This window comes from Pteropus medius, unplaced genomic scaffold (assembly GCF_902729225.1).
Source record: "Pteropus medius unplaced genomic scaffold, Ma_sr-lr_union100, whole genome shotgun sequence".
NCBI classification, from domain to species: Eukaryota; Metazoa; Chordata; class Mammalia; order Chiroptera; family Pteropodidae; genus Pteropus; species Pteropus medius.
In genome coordinates, this window is record NW_024340692.1 from 4,279,160 (window position 1) to 4,294,151 (window position 14,992).

The following is a 14,992-nucleotide window of genomic DNA, read 5'->3' on the forward strand; positions in this document are numbered from 1 at the left end:
TTAGACACTAGTACCTAAAGTACCAGAAATGGCACATGGTCAGATTGTACTGTTTTGATTTTAGATATGAATGTTTTATGTAAATAACAAAATCCTCTAAGCTACTTCTCAAACTTTACTATGAATATAAATCATCCTAGGGTCTTGTTGAAATGCAGATTCTGATAGAGTAGCTCTGCAGTGGAGTCTGAGATTATGCATTTCTAACACATTCCCAGTTAATGCTGATGTCACTGGTCTGTAGACCACACCTGGAGTAGCAAAACTCTTTTTTATTATTTGTTAGGATTAAATAAAGCCTTAAAGCTTATGAATATATACCAATAACTACTTACTAATACAAATATCTTTACCTACTGCTTTAAACTTCATAAGAGTGAAACCTCAATGTTATGCTGAATACAACCTAGATTTTTGAGTTTTGCCTGAAAGAGTTGCTATGACCTCTAGAAAGTTAGCTCAAAGTATATACGATGAAAGAAAGTTCTGAGTAGTAATAGCAGGGGTATGCATATTTGGGTCATCTATCTTCTAGATAATTAAGATTCAATTATAATTTAAATGTATAAATGTTACAAAATGTATTAACATTCTACTCATATCCATATGCTTCTGTATTTGTTCAGAGATATTTCTAACCAAATCAGCACATTTGTTTCTATCTTGAAAAACTGAGTCTGGACTATTCATTTGAAAACATTTAGATATCTAAAGAGTTCTTTAGTTCATTCCCAAAATGATTGATATCCCAACCCCTTTGGTGGAAGTAACATTCTCCCCTGTTTGAGGTAAATGATCTCTTGCAGGCACACCATTTGGATACCTGGAAGAGGTAATTTATCTCAAGTGGGCAAACACTTTAATGAAAGAAAGCAAGAAGGTTGCCACCTGTCCAGTATTTAGACAGGCAACATGGAAACTGGGGTCTTTGCCCACTGTCTATAAATACATCATCAAAGTTTAAGAAGGAAATGAAGGCAACCACCTTCAGCACTTTCTGAGCAGTGAATTCAAGCTACCATATTGAATTTCTAGTTTCATGAAACAGTTTAAAGAAAGATATCAGTTCACTTGAGACATCAGTACACACACACAAACACTAAAAAAAAATAAAAAATAAAAAATAATGGAACTTGACTAAGCAAGTTAAATTTACTCCTGATAAACTTATGAAGTGGGATCTTTTCTTAGCCAAATTTTATATATGAAGATATTGAGGCTGAAAAGGGATTAAGCAATTTTCCCAATGTCACATATAGTAAGCAATTAGATTCAAATCTAGAGTCAAAATCCTTAATTCATACTCTACTATTACCCAACATGTTTAATTTTCTCTCCCAATTTTGAAATTTTCCTTCCTAGATAGTTAATAGTATGTATATAATTCAGAACTCTAAAAATATAAGCACCCAATTTTTAAAAAAGAGTAATGTACTGATTTTTTTTTATATTAGAACAAAGATAACACAAAAAGTAATACAGTTACTATTTAATACTTAAAAAAAGAAAAATACTACTTGGTATTGGCATACATGTACCAGTTTTCCTGGAGCTAAAAAGAAAAAAGTGCCAATGATGCCATCAATATGTAGTCTTGACATGCAAAATGGTTTAAATTTTCAGCAAGTTCTTCAAAAAGAAAAGGAAGCAAGGAAGAGAGGGAGAGAGTGGGGAGGGAGGGAAGAAAAACATAGTTCTAGAAATATCTTCTTTCATTTCAGAATTTTCAGATTATTTCCTTAAAAGACTTTCTTAGATTTTGCTGTTTTAATTTCCCACTTGGTTGAAAGAATTAAGATGCTGCTGATAATATTAGATTATTCAAGAGACAATAAATCAATGCTGAACTGATATTCCTGATACTTGTGGTATGATGAAAACACTCTATTGTGAATTGGTCAAATAAATTATGGAATGTTCAATAAAAATCATTCTCTAGAAAAATATTAATATAAATAAAGAAAATCCTCAAAAAGAATGCCTTTGTTTAAACTAAAGCTATGATAGTATATCAAAAGCAAAGCACAGCATCACTTCTGTAATATTCTTGACAAAAATGCATAAACTTAATCTAATAATGAAGAAACTTCAAACAAATCAAAACTAAGGGATATTCTATCAATAATTGACCTGAATTCTTTTAGGTCATGATTGTCAAAGAAAAACTGAGGAACTCTTCCACACCAAGGAAGAAAAAAGAAACATGACTAAATGCAACACATAATTCTAAACCAGATGTTTGTGCTGTATAAGACAGGGTTAGGACACCTACAGAATACAGAATAAGGTCTGAATGGTAGACTGTACCAATGTTGTTTTCCTGATGGTGATCACTGAACTTCCTTCAGTTATATACAAGAATGTCTCTGAAACGCACACTAAAATATGAGAAAGTAACAGGGCACTATATCAGCAACTTGCTCTCACGTCATTCAGCAAAAAGAGTTCTTTGTTGTACACTTAACACTTTTCTATATGTTTAAGGTTATTTTTAAATGATTTTTAAATGAAAATATAAAACAAAATGTAACATTTTGTTGGGCTCTTAGTCGATAGATGGATTGGTGGGTAGCAGGATGGGAGGGAGGATGGGTGGGCAAGCGGATAGAGAAATAGAAAGAGATTAAGGGATAAAACAAATTAGAAGAACATATACAAATTTTAACAGTAGCTATTCCTGTATGATGAGAAACTTTTCGTTTTGTTATTGTCATTCTCTAATTTTTTTTCTCAAGTTTTTTTCTCAAGTATTGTCATTCTCAAATTTTTTTTCTCAAGTTTTCTGGATTAAAACATTAATCTTGTGTACATTTCTATCGGAGCTCTTGAGTGATCAGGTATCTTGTCAATGAGCAATAATATTTTGAAAGCAATCTTTTTTTCTGAGTAGTAGGTCTCAACAGTGGGATTAAAATATTCATTAAACCATGTTTTAAAAAGATGTGTTATCATCTAGGCTTTGCTGTTCCATCTACAGAATATAGGCAGAGTAGGTTTAGCATATTTCTTTCTTTAAATTAGTTTCAGGTATACAGCACAATGGTCACTTATAGCATAATTCTTAAGCACGCTAGGATTTTTGAAATGGTAAACGAACATTGGCTTCAACTTAAAGTCACCAGCTGCATTAGCCCCTAGCAAGAGAGTCAGCCTGCCCTTTGAAGCTTTGAAGCTAGGCCTTGACTTCTCTCCAGCTATGAAAGTCCTAGATGGCATCTTCCAATATGAAAGGCTATTTTGTCTATACTGAAAAGCTCCTTTTTGGTGTAGCCACCTTCATTAATTATCTTAGTTGTATCTTCTGGATAACTTGCTGCAGCTTTTACATCAGCACTTGCTGATTCACCTTGCACTTTTATGTTATAGAGATGGCTTCTTTACTTAAACCTCATGAATCAACCTCTGTTAACTTCAAACTTTTCTTCTGCAGCTTCCTCACCTCTCTCATCCTTCAAAAAACTGAAGAGATAGGGCCTTGCTCTGGCTAAAGGCAATGTTGTGGTTGGTTTGACCTTCTATCCAGACCACTAAAACTTTCTCCACAACAGCAATAAGGCTGTTTCACTTTCTTATCATTTATATGTTCGCTGGAGTAGCACTTTCAATTTCCTTCAGGAACTATTTTTTGCATTCGCAATTTGGCTGTTTCATGAAAAAGGCCTACCTTTCAGACTATCTTGGCTTTTGACATGGATTCCTCACTAAGCTTAATCATTTCTAGCTTTTGAATTAAAGTGAGAGATGTGTGACTCTTTCATTTTGGCACTTAGAGGCTATTATAGGGTTATTAATTGGCCTAATTTCAATATTGTTATTTCTCACAAAACAGGAAGGCTCAAGGAAAGGGAGAGAAATAGGGAAGAGCTGGTCAGTGGAGCAGTCAGAACACATACAACATTTATAAAGTTCACCATCTTACATGGGTGCCGTTTGTGGTACTTCATAACAATTACAATAGCAACATCAAAAATCACTAATCACAAATCACCATAACAAATAAAATAATAATGAAAAAGTATAGAATATTAAGAGAATTACCAAAATGTGACACAGAGACACGAAATGAGCAAATGCTATTGGAAAATGGTGCCAGCAGATCTTCTTGATACAGAGTTGCCACGAATTCTCAATTTGTTTAAAAAAAAAAGACAATATATGCAAAACACAATAAAGTGAAATGCAAAAAAATGAGGTATGCCTATAAATGGAATCATACGATATGTGATCTTTTGTGACTAGCTTTTTTAGCTTAGCATGATTTTGCCAAGGTTCATCCCTGTTGGAGCACTTATCAGTACTTCATTCCTTTTTATGGCCCAATATTACATCATTTGAATATTTATCCATTAATCAGTTGATGGACATTTGTGTTTGTTACCACTTTTTGGCCATTATGCATAATGCTGCGATGAACATTCACGAACAAGTTTTTGTATGGATATATGTTTTCATTTCCCTTGGATATATATCTAGGAGTATATTATTGGCTCATATGATAACTCTATTTAACACTGTATGAAAGCCTTCACATTATGTCCTTCCCTTCCTGTCCAAACACAATCCTGATGCCTGAGAGTAGAGTAGCCAACTTAAAACTAGGAGGCATAAAATGAAAATGCTAAGGATGGTGGAGCAGAAGACACGGTCTGGATTTCTACCTACTCCACACTTTCTATTATTTGGGAGGAAAAAAAAATCTATATAATTATGCTGTTTTAAGTAGAGTCTTCTATTAGTTACAAAGAAAGCAAACCTGTGATACCCCCAACAGAGCAGTTTCACTATATTCAGAAGAAGAAATTTCTCTTGACTGTTATATACTAACTTATAGCAAAAGCATGTTCTAAAAAGTTAGAGCTGTATATTAGATGTGTAAATTGTCTTGAAATTTTAAGATAAACTATTATATTTTCATTTGATACAAATTTTTATAAATGTTCTTTATTATTCAGTTAATGCAATAAATCTTTTTTCTTTTTTTTTTTTGAAAATTTTATTTTAAATTTTAAAAAGTTAGACATGTATACAATCCATGAAGTGATTCCCCTCAATTACTCTAGCATCCACCTGGCACCACCATTGCAATAATATTAACAATATACACTATGCTGTACTCTAAATCCCTGTGACTGTTTTGTAACTACTGATCTGTACTTCTTAGTAATAACTAATATTTGAACTAACAAAAGTAACCAAACTAGTAAACAGAGACTATTCTAAATACTTTGCAAATTAAGCCATTTAGTCCCCTAAACAACTCTATAAATAATACTAATATTCCCATTTAACAAATAAAGAAACAAGCACAGAAAGTTTAAATAACTTGCCATTTCACACAGCTAGTGTCAGAACCAGTCTTCAAAGCCAGGCAGAATCCTTGCTTAATCCTATACTAAGATGCCACCACTAGAGCACTTCAGCAATTTTAGAATAGCACAGTAATAAGGAAAAAGTGCATTAAATAAAGTAATAATAAAAAATAATATCGAAACAAGACTATAGCTTAAGAAACCAATGTACTTTTAAGTGTCCACATATCTACAAAGAATGCAGCTAACATAAATCTGTTTATTAAAATAAATCCAAAAACTTTTATTAAGTTCTTTTAAACATGTTAGTTTTTCTTTGAAGTTATAACATCAACATTCTTAAAATACATTTAATTCGACTTTTATTTCAAACTCAAAACCGAATATATTGAGGTTTTGCCAATGCATTAAACAAACATATTGCTTACCAACATCAATGACCACAACCTAAAAATAATCTTTGAATCATAAGTTTCCTTCTAAAAGAGCCTGGGTTTAGATATTTGAAATCACAATAAATGATCTATATTTACATAGCAGAGTTGTTTGACGAATTAGATTACAATCCAAATTATTATTTCATTAATGCTTACAGCATCTCATTAAGCAGGCAAGTATTAACAAGTCCATTATACTATTCATAGTATTAATGTGTCTGAAATGACAATAATTAATCCAATGGCATAGCTTAACCACTAGTATGTTATTCTTTTAGCATAAAGAAATTAGTTTTCATTGAACTTTTGACACAAATTATAGGTGGTTCCACATCTGGTGGAAGGGAACAGACTATTCAAATTAACTTCATTTTAAATTAATCATAAAAATAAAATCACATCACCAAATGAGAGAGAAAAATTGTCTACTGGTTTAGTTATTACTCAAACTTCTAAAATTTTCAACCAGAAACAGAAATGAAGAAAGATTAACACATTTGAAAGAACATTATCAGTTTTACTTAATAAAAAAGCTAATGATGAGCTTTCCATAAGAAAAACAGATGACAAAAGAAAAAATTTTGATGGATACATTACCAAGAAATGTCATTTAATGCCATAAATAAAGATAAAATTACCCATCAAAATTTACAATAATTCCCTATATCATTAAATATAGATTTAACAATCTCTCTGTACCTGAATAAAAGAAAGATCAGAATGTATTTTCTTCCTAGAAGGTTTATTAGAACTTATACCATAAAGCATTTCTAGACCCTGGATTTTAAATGTATTTTGCAAGAACATAAAAGAGGGGATCATACCTGTTTTAGAAATTACTTCCTGTAACTCAGCCATTGAAGTGATTATTGCAGCAAGAAGGTCAGAACTGGTGAGCCAACTGAGTGCTTGCAAACAACGCAATTGCTCCTTTTGATGTTCTGCAAAACAGAAAAAATCCATTATGCAATGCTACAAAAATTTACTAAAATCCATGTTTAAAATTCATAGCTATGTTTAGCTATTTAAGAACTAGATCAAAACTTGTAGACAGAACTTTGCCTGGTGCAGAAAAGTCTACAAGAAATGTTAGAATTTGACTGACTTTATATATTTGAGTATTAACTGACATCAAAAAAAGGGAAGAAAATTTTCTTCTACTTATACTATTTAGCTTGCTTTGCAAAAGTTAAAAATTAAAATCAATGTTTCCTCAGAACAATCAAGTGTTCAAACAAAATGTTAGCTGCGAAAGTTATATTTCTCTCGTTTTCACTGAGTTCTTCAATAGCTTTTTAATTTTGGTAATTTTATACTGATTCATAGAAAGTGCAAATAAATTATACTGTTAATTAATTTTCAATAGGGAAGAGTCTTTGGATTGAGTTAACTAAAAACATTGTTGTATAAATTCTTTACTGTGAAAAGAGTATTCAAATATAATAAAGCTAGACTAAATTGAAATTATATATATTTGCTACTTTATATTTTAAAGTTCATTAAAAAATCAAAACCTTATACTTAATATGCATATCTACGTACATACAGGACTATGTTCCATGACTTGACATATTAAATTATCTTTTGATGTTTTTGCACAATGGTGAAACATATTCACTGTTGTATGGCATGTACATGCAACCTAGATTTGAAAAAGTAGAAATTATCTTACTTGGAAATTTATGCTTGTCTTTGGGCTCTCCTGTACACACTAACATGCCTATACCTTCTTTGAAACTTTCCATCCAGGTAAAAAGAGAGGCACATGACTGGCCCAAAACCTTGAGTCTGTTTGCTGCCAAAATTGCAATAACACCTTTCCGGAATATGCATATCAATCCTTTGAATGGTTTTTTCTTCATCTTGGCCTCCTCTTGCTTCTTTTCCTCTACAGTTGACAAAGCCTGGGCTAGAGTTCTAACTTCCATTTTGAACAACTCAAAGGTGTTGACCTGCTCCTGGAGAAAATCTCTCTGTGTAGACAAGGCACATGATCGGCTATAGAGAGGATATAAGGCACCAGCCATCAATGCACAGGCTGCCAGCAAGGATGTTTGTTCCTTTTGAGTCTGAGATAACACATTTTTGATGCGTGAATTTTCATGAACCAACTGTTCGTGTGACTTCTCAATACGGTTCAATTTTTCCATATTTTTTTCAGCAATTTCTTGAAATTTCTATAAGAAGTCAAATAATATATTTGATCATAAAGCAAATAAGCATTTTATTAATTCCTCTTTATAAAAATAAACTTTTGCTGACAACTATTTCTTCAAAAGATCCATGTTCTAAAATATACAAAAAATACATATGATAGAGCAACAATGGGCCAAACAGCTTAGATCTGATTGTGCACAATGATTTTTAAATCTTCTTACACGTAGGTTTTATATAAAGAACACATAAATTGTAAAGTATTTCATGAATTTCCTGTACACTTATTAATAAACACACATATTTAGAAAAAGAAAATTTCTCATCTTCCATTTCTCATAATTTCTCTTCTTCTATTCTTCACTAACTTGTATTTCCTGCTTTTAAACAAAAATTATACAACCAATAAAGGCTTTCCTACATATAAAAAGACTACTTTTGCCAAAATAAGCAAAGAGTTAAATCAATGATGAAACAAATAGCACTTGACTGTCTGCCATTTACTAGATGAGAAGGGATTGATATCAGAACATATTCTTACCTTCCCAAGATAGAAGGTTGTACAAAGTACAGCTCCAGTGGTGAGAGGAAATACTAATTGTAAGCTGGACCTCAGCAGCAATCTGATTCCTTTTTCCTAATCAAGGTATTTAAATTCTAAAACTTAATTTGAAACACTAAGAAATTTTAACTGCAGATACCATATTTTAATCATTAGAAAATAAGCTAGCTCTCTATGCAATCTTATGCCTAATCATTAAGGAATTGCTGAGGTAGAGTAAATTTTAGAAGATAACAGATCCCAATTTCCTTTACTGGTTCATTTATCATTCAATAAACATTTATTGATTACTCACTAAATTGCATGTGCTAGGAAAACAGACAAGTAAATCAATTATTGTGGTATAATGCTATGATAGAGTTATGCCAGATTGCCAGAGGTACACAAAAGGGGCTTTACACAAAATGATGTTAACAGGCTTTTGGAGGGTATGACAAAGGACAAATAGGATAGAAGTACATGATAGAAGGGATATTTTTAAAAAGGAGGCTAGCCATAGCTGCCCTATAATAACTTAATCTAATCCCTATAATCAATGGTGATTTAACAGCTTCATTTGGATCTTTACTTTGCCAAGTAAGCTGCCATGACTTCGCCATGGACCTCTTTCTTTTTAAAAGCAGGCCAGGGGGGTTCAACTTGAATAAGTGGGTCAGAGTCAGAAAAATCATGCTCTGTATATATATGATAAAGTGAAGTGCTGTCTTCATTTTGAGAGAATTCTTTTGGGGGCATTAAGGAAACTATTTCTCTTTGTATTATTGGTCAGAACACTCTAAAATCTAATGGTGATCTTTGGGAGAGGTTTATAGTTAGTGTGTGTCTGATTCAAGAGTTACCTACTAAACAACTAAAAGATTCAAAGGCATTTCTAAAACTTACATTGGCAGGAAGACCTCAAAGGTGATCAGACTAGGAAAAAAAATCATACAGACTCCTCACTACTATGCAAGATTTGGTGTCAAAGCCTAGCCAGTCTGAAGGATTCAACTTCTTTGATGCTTTCCCTTGGGCAGAGAAAAAGTATTCTAGACATGATTTTAAATGTTTCTATACTAGAATTCCTTTCATTTACTCTAACTCTTCTCCAAAGTCTGATCAAGCCATATCTGTGAGAAATAAAGAAGTGAGAAAATAAAAAAAATGTGACTTTCCCCTATTCACATCACTGATGGCCAACCTGTCATAGCAGTATTCTATCACTGGGACTGTGTCCCAGAGCTCCATATGAAGACACTTGTAAAGGAAGTGGTATCCCACTGGGAGCAGCTGAAAGCAAGGAACTCTGAGAAGCATAAGCCAGATGAACTGTTTGGAAGCAGATGTGAGACACCCTTTAAAGAGAGAGAACCTTTAAGAAAAGGTTCTGTAGCTAGAGAAAGCAGGAAGACTAGCACGTGAAAAAGTAAGAGCCAGAAAACAGGATAATGTGTTCTAAGGAAATACAAATAATGCTATATGTCTGAAGAAAAAAGAATAGTGATGAAAATTTGAGAAGTGAGTAGATAATAGATGATTAAGCTAAGGAATTTAAACTTTATCCAAAAAGCTATGAGAAGTCATAAAATCCTGGAACAGTCTCTATGCATTAGTAAATGGATGGGAGAATCAGAAACATATATAAAAATTGCCAAAAGTAACAGCAGAGTTGTGGGTAGTGAGGACGGAATGAGGGGAGCTAATGGAAATTATAGAGGTTAACTTCATATTCTCTCCAAAATCAATTCCATCAGTTCAATTAGAGGAAAAAAGGAAAATTATAGAAAATTTAAGATAAAAGAGGCACAATGTTGTAGCTGGGTAGCAGAAATAAAAATGAACCTAATCAGGCTCCTAGTGGCAGCCTATTTATAAATTCACATTTTCAAAGTCGCAGGCAGAAATGCGTTTTCAACAAAACTTACTTTTTCAATAAAAAAAATGGTGAAAAGATATATTTGCCAATGATATTTTAAATATTTAAATGTAATATTCAAAGTCATTGGTCAAAATCCAATGGATTGTTGTAAGATTGCTAAAAGTAAACTAAAGCAATTATGAAAAAGATTTAGCTAATTTTAGTGCATGATAGATAGAAAACTCTAACGTGTACAGCTAGTCCACTTCCACTAACTATCAGGTTAAAGCTAAAAACATTTTAGAGAGGCAGCCAGAAACAGGCAGTCCTGGGATGAGCATGAGAGGTTAATCAAAATGTGGATGGAAAAAATAAAAATTTAAAATATATTACCAAAAATACACCATTTCTGTTTATATGGAGAAAAACAGAAACACAGTGGAGTTTCCTGACTTACATAGCCAGTTTTCACTTTAGGTTTCATAGTGTAGTGGCAGTGTAATAAAGCAATTTTTGAAGATCTTTATGTCATTTCATGGCACCCGAATTTTGGTCACTTGTAGTGTTTATATATTTAAAAGTTCTGATTAATAATAATTACTACCGCTATGCATGTTTTCATGACACTTGTATAATTCGTATTGTAAGAAAGAGATGTCATTTACGATTGCTAAAAGAATAAAAATTGCTAAAAGAATATACGTGGCGTCTGGAAGTAAAAATAAACAATCTCTAAAGACTGTTTAATTGTTTAATAACCATCTGTTGTCTCAAGTTATTTTTGATTTAAGTAATTATAATCAAGATACCAAGTTATTAAAAAATTACAATCAAGATACCACAGGTTATTAAAAAAAATCAACCAGGCCAATATCAATTAGATACCTAAGATTAACAAAGTGGGATATTTGAATTAAAGATTTAAAAATATTAAATTAAATATTTTAAAAAAATTTAAGTTCTTATTGACAAGCAGTAGGCTAACCAAACAAACAAACAAACAAAACAGTAACATTAACACTTAATCTGAGTTTTGTTCATTTCTTAACAATTATATTTCTGCATGTTCGGCATCTCCTCTGAGATCCAGAATCACAAATCTGATTGCCCAGTAGGCACCTCCAGTTAGATACCTCTCAGCCATCTCAAGCTAAAGTATCCAGTCCAGTACTGTTGATTTCTCTCCTAAAAGTGTTCATAATGGTCCTCTTTACATTAGTAGATGACACCAACATCTACACAACTGTCCAAGTCAAAATTTTGTAGTCAGTCTTAATTCCTCCTTCTTTTACCCTATCCTCTGCATTCCCAAATCAAAACCATCAGCAAGCACAACATACACCCCAATCCATCTCTACTGCTACCACCCTAGTTCCAAATGTCATCACTACTAGCCATTCATGCCCAGTTCAATGCTACTTCCGATTATGGCAATCCAATCCTATTGCTTAACTTTTTTGTCTTTACTAAACCAAGGTTCTCCACTCAAGTCACAAGACTCCCACACCTTCTCTTGTAAAGGTTTCACCTTCTCCCATGATCCTCCACGTGAAGAAATAGGAGAGAACTATCTGCTCCTTTAGTATCCAGATAGGAACCTCACCAGCACTTTTCACAATTTAACTACATCTTAGCACCCCCAGGGTCTTTCCCTTTCCACTCTCCTAATGTTATTCAAATTTTAACAAACTTCAGAGCACATTTCACGGTCCACATATGCCATGACACCTTTTACTATCATTCTCACTCACAGTGACCTTGAGCATCTCTGAACTTAAACTACTCAAGCATTTAATTCTCACACTGCTACATATATCATATGTGTATATCCACTCTCCATCGAATACAAAAGAATGCTAGTTCCTAGAGGCCAGGAATTATTTACTCTAGTGCCTGTCACAGTGCTCTATACCCTACAGGTATTTGATAAATATTGAATAAATTAATAATCCTTTATAAAATTTTCCTTGGTGCTTAGCACAGTGTTTTGCCCATAACAGGAATTAAATAAATACCCAATGAATAAAAAGCTTTACAAATGTAAAGAGAAGAAAAATATAATAAAAAAAGATAGTTTCCAAATGTAATTTGGAACTTATCAACATGTCTGGATTTTGTTTTAAATTAATTCTGATATTCCACAGGGACCTTCAGAGGTACTGCATTATTTACTGTGAATTATCCTTGAAGAACAAAGCTTGTTTGATGGTAAGGCTGGAAATAGCTATAAGAGCAAATTTTCCTTAAAAAAAACAAAAATCCTATGTTCTTCACATGAAAAGACTAAAGGCCAATATTTTTAAAGCAAACAAGGAACATCACCTTCAAATGGAACAAAAGCATTTCTGATACTGAAAAGTTCCTTATTGCATTTAATTCCAAAAATAATATTCAAAAATTCTCCCCCCAATCTTATCTTGAAAAAAATAAAACCTGAAAATAAAGGATGGATATCTTTTATACAGATTTCTTTGGCATATCAAAAATATTATATAATTTCACTAGTTTTCCTTTACTCTCTGACAGATTCGAAGTGTATTAAAAATAGGGGATAGCTTCTGTCCTTAATTAATCATGCACTTACTTCTTGAAATATATGTGATTTGAGGGATGCCTTATTGCTTTACAGCATTCCACTCTGAGACTTTGAGCCAGAAATTAGAGATTTCCCTGGGGAGTAAAATTGTTTTTTTAATCAATTTTTCTTGCTGAATTTTTATTCTTTATGTTGGCAAAAAGGCAAACTGCAAACTGGACATTCAATGACATATAGACATGAAAGGACCTCATTTAAAATGTCTTATTTTTATGTTACATTTTTTGTCTTTCTATGCAATGGTATATTTTAACATATAATAAACAGGAAATTTACCTGCTTTTTCTAAGATGTAAATGTTTCTCTGTTAAAAATAAAGCACATCTTGTGGAGAAATTGAAACTCTCATACATTGCTGGTGCAGATGTTAAAATGGTGCAGCAGCTTTTGAAAACAGTTGGCAGTTCCTCAAATAGTTTATTACAGAGTTACCATATGATCGCTAGTAGCAATTCTATAATCTGATCTTCGTATATATACTCAAATCTCATAATGATGATTTACATAACTTAAAAAACTATCTTCATTTTGTAAATTTAGCATGTCAAAAATAAATGTGCCAAAAATGTTATGTGCCTGTGTTTAATTTACTCTTTTGTGTCTAAGGCAATACGATTTATAAAAAGCCCACAAATATCAATAGACTGAGAATAAAAGTGTTGATCCAGACAAAATGCTTGGTTTGTTGACTGTTAAAAGATACTACTTCAGATTGTTAGAAAGTAAGCATTATCTCTAAATTATGATCTGTCTCATGTCTCTTTCCTCTGGGTTTTCCGATCTTGGCAACAGGGTCTAAGTTGGCTCCAGTCTCTTCTATGAAGCCTTCAAACATTGACTACCTCTTCTTCTACGTTTATAGCATGTTTTGGCAATTAATTAAGTACAGCCTTGTAATAAACCTTATACAATTTAATGTTTCATGTATTTATTTAATGTCTTCTCAACTAAATTTAGAACTTTTTGAGGAAAAAACAAAGTATTATACCTCTTCATTAGTACCACAGCATGAAACAGTGTCCTATATATCTGGTATATAACATGTATTTATTAATATTAACTACGTTATATAAAAATTGTCTTGATAGTCTTACCTATAGTAGTAATTTTGCAATAAAGTACATGAAAAATTCAGTATCTCGGAATAAAAGAAATCTGAGAAAAATAAGAGATAAGGGAACTACCATTTGTGAATGGCTGACAGTATGGCACTGGTTAGCTTTTTCATACTTTATTATGTTTAATTATTAACTAATCAAGAATTACTCAGAAATGAGATTTCAGAAAATATGAAACTGAGTTGTCATTAGACTTCTTTTCAGATATCACTTCATATGTAAAAATAGCATATATTTCTAATATTTCCAACAATATAGACAAACTGTGCTCTATCTCTGAATAGTTCCGGAATTCAATTAAAGTTTCAATATCTAATAATACTTTTATGACTAATACAGGTTTCTTGCCAAAAGTACTCTTACTACCACGATATAAGAGGAATAAAATACAATAAAGTATGATGAATCTGAGTTTCTTTGATTTTTGTTCTCCATTCTAAACTTACCTGATTTTACTAAAATGTCAAACCTAAAGTGTTTACAAAAACATTATATCAAGGTTTAACCATACTTAACTGACAGTAAAAAATCTTCTTCAATAAAGGAAGTTCTTATTCTAGTAGGAACTTAGTCAGAGAGAAAAGAAATAACAACATATATACTAAGATTGCAAAAACAAACTTAGTAAGTGGAATGTAATGTGGCATTCAGCCCAGATGCTTCAGTAGGCATAGATGCTTGAGATATATTTACATGATGGCTCCAAAATATTTAAATTCAAGAATTACCCAACCATGTGGCTAGCACATTTCACCTAATGTTAAAAATATGCTGTGATGCTGAAACCAAGCTTCCTCTTCTACAAGTTTCATTTACTTAACAGCATTTCCACTAATTGTTTTAAAGCTTACCCATTCAAACATCTTGCAAATAACTGTACTAAATTTTTTCAGATAAAAATAATTCAAATCCAAAAATTGATTTTTATTTAACTAGCTGTCTTTTACTAACCACTTCTTCACACTATCAAACATTAAAC

The 14,992-nt window shown here is 32.1% G+C and overlaps 1 protein-coding gene across 9 annotated transcripts in view; it reads right to left on the bottom strand.

Moving 5' to 3' along the window:
• CCDC171 (coiled-coil domain containing 171) overlaps positions 1-14,992 on the bottom strand; it is a 265,767-nt gene that overhangs the window by 139,128 nt on the left and 111,647 nt on the right. For all 9 annotated transcript variants that reach the window (XM_039873836.1, XM_039873897.1, XM_039874057.1 and 6 more), the window contains 2 exons: positions 7,419-7,923; positions 6,571-6,687 (listed from right to left, as the gene is read on the bottom strand). In XM_039873836.1, coding sequence (XP_039729770.1) covers positions 6,571-6,687; positions 7,419-7,923 — 622 coding nt within the window. The remainder of the gene's footprint in view (positions 1-6,570; positions 6,688-7,418; positions 7,924-14,992) is intronic.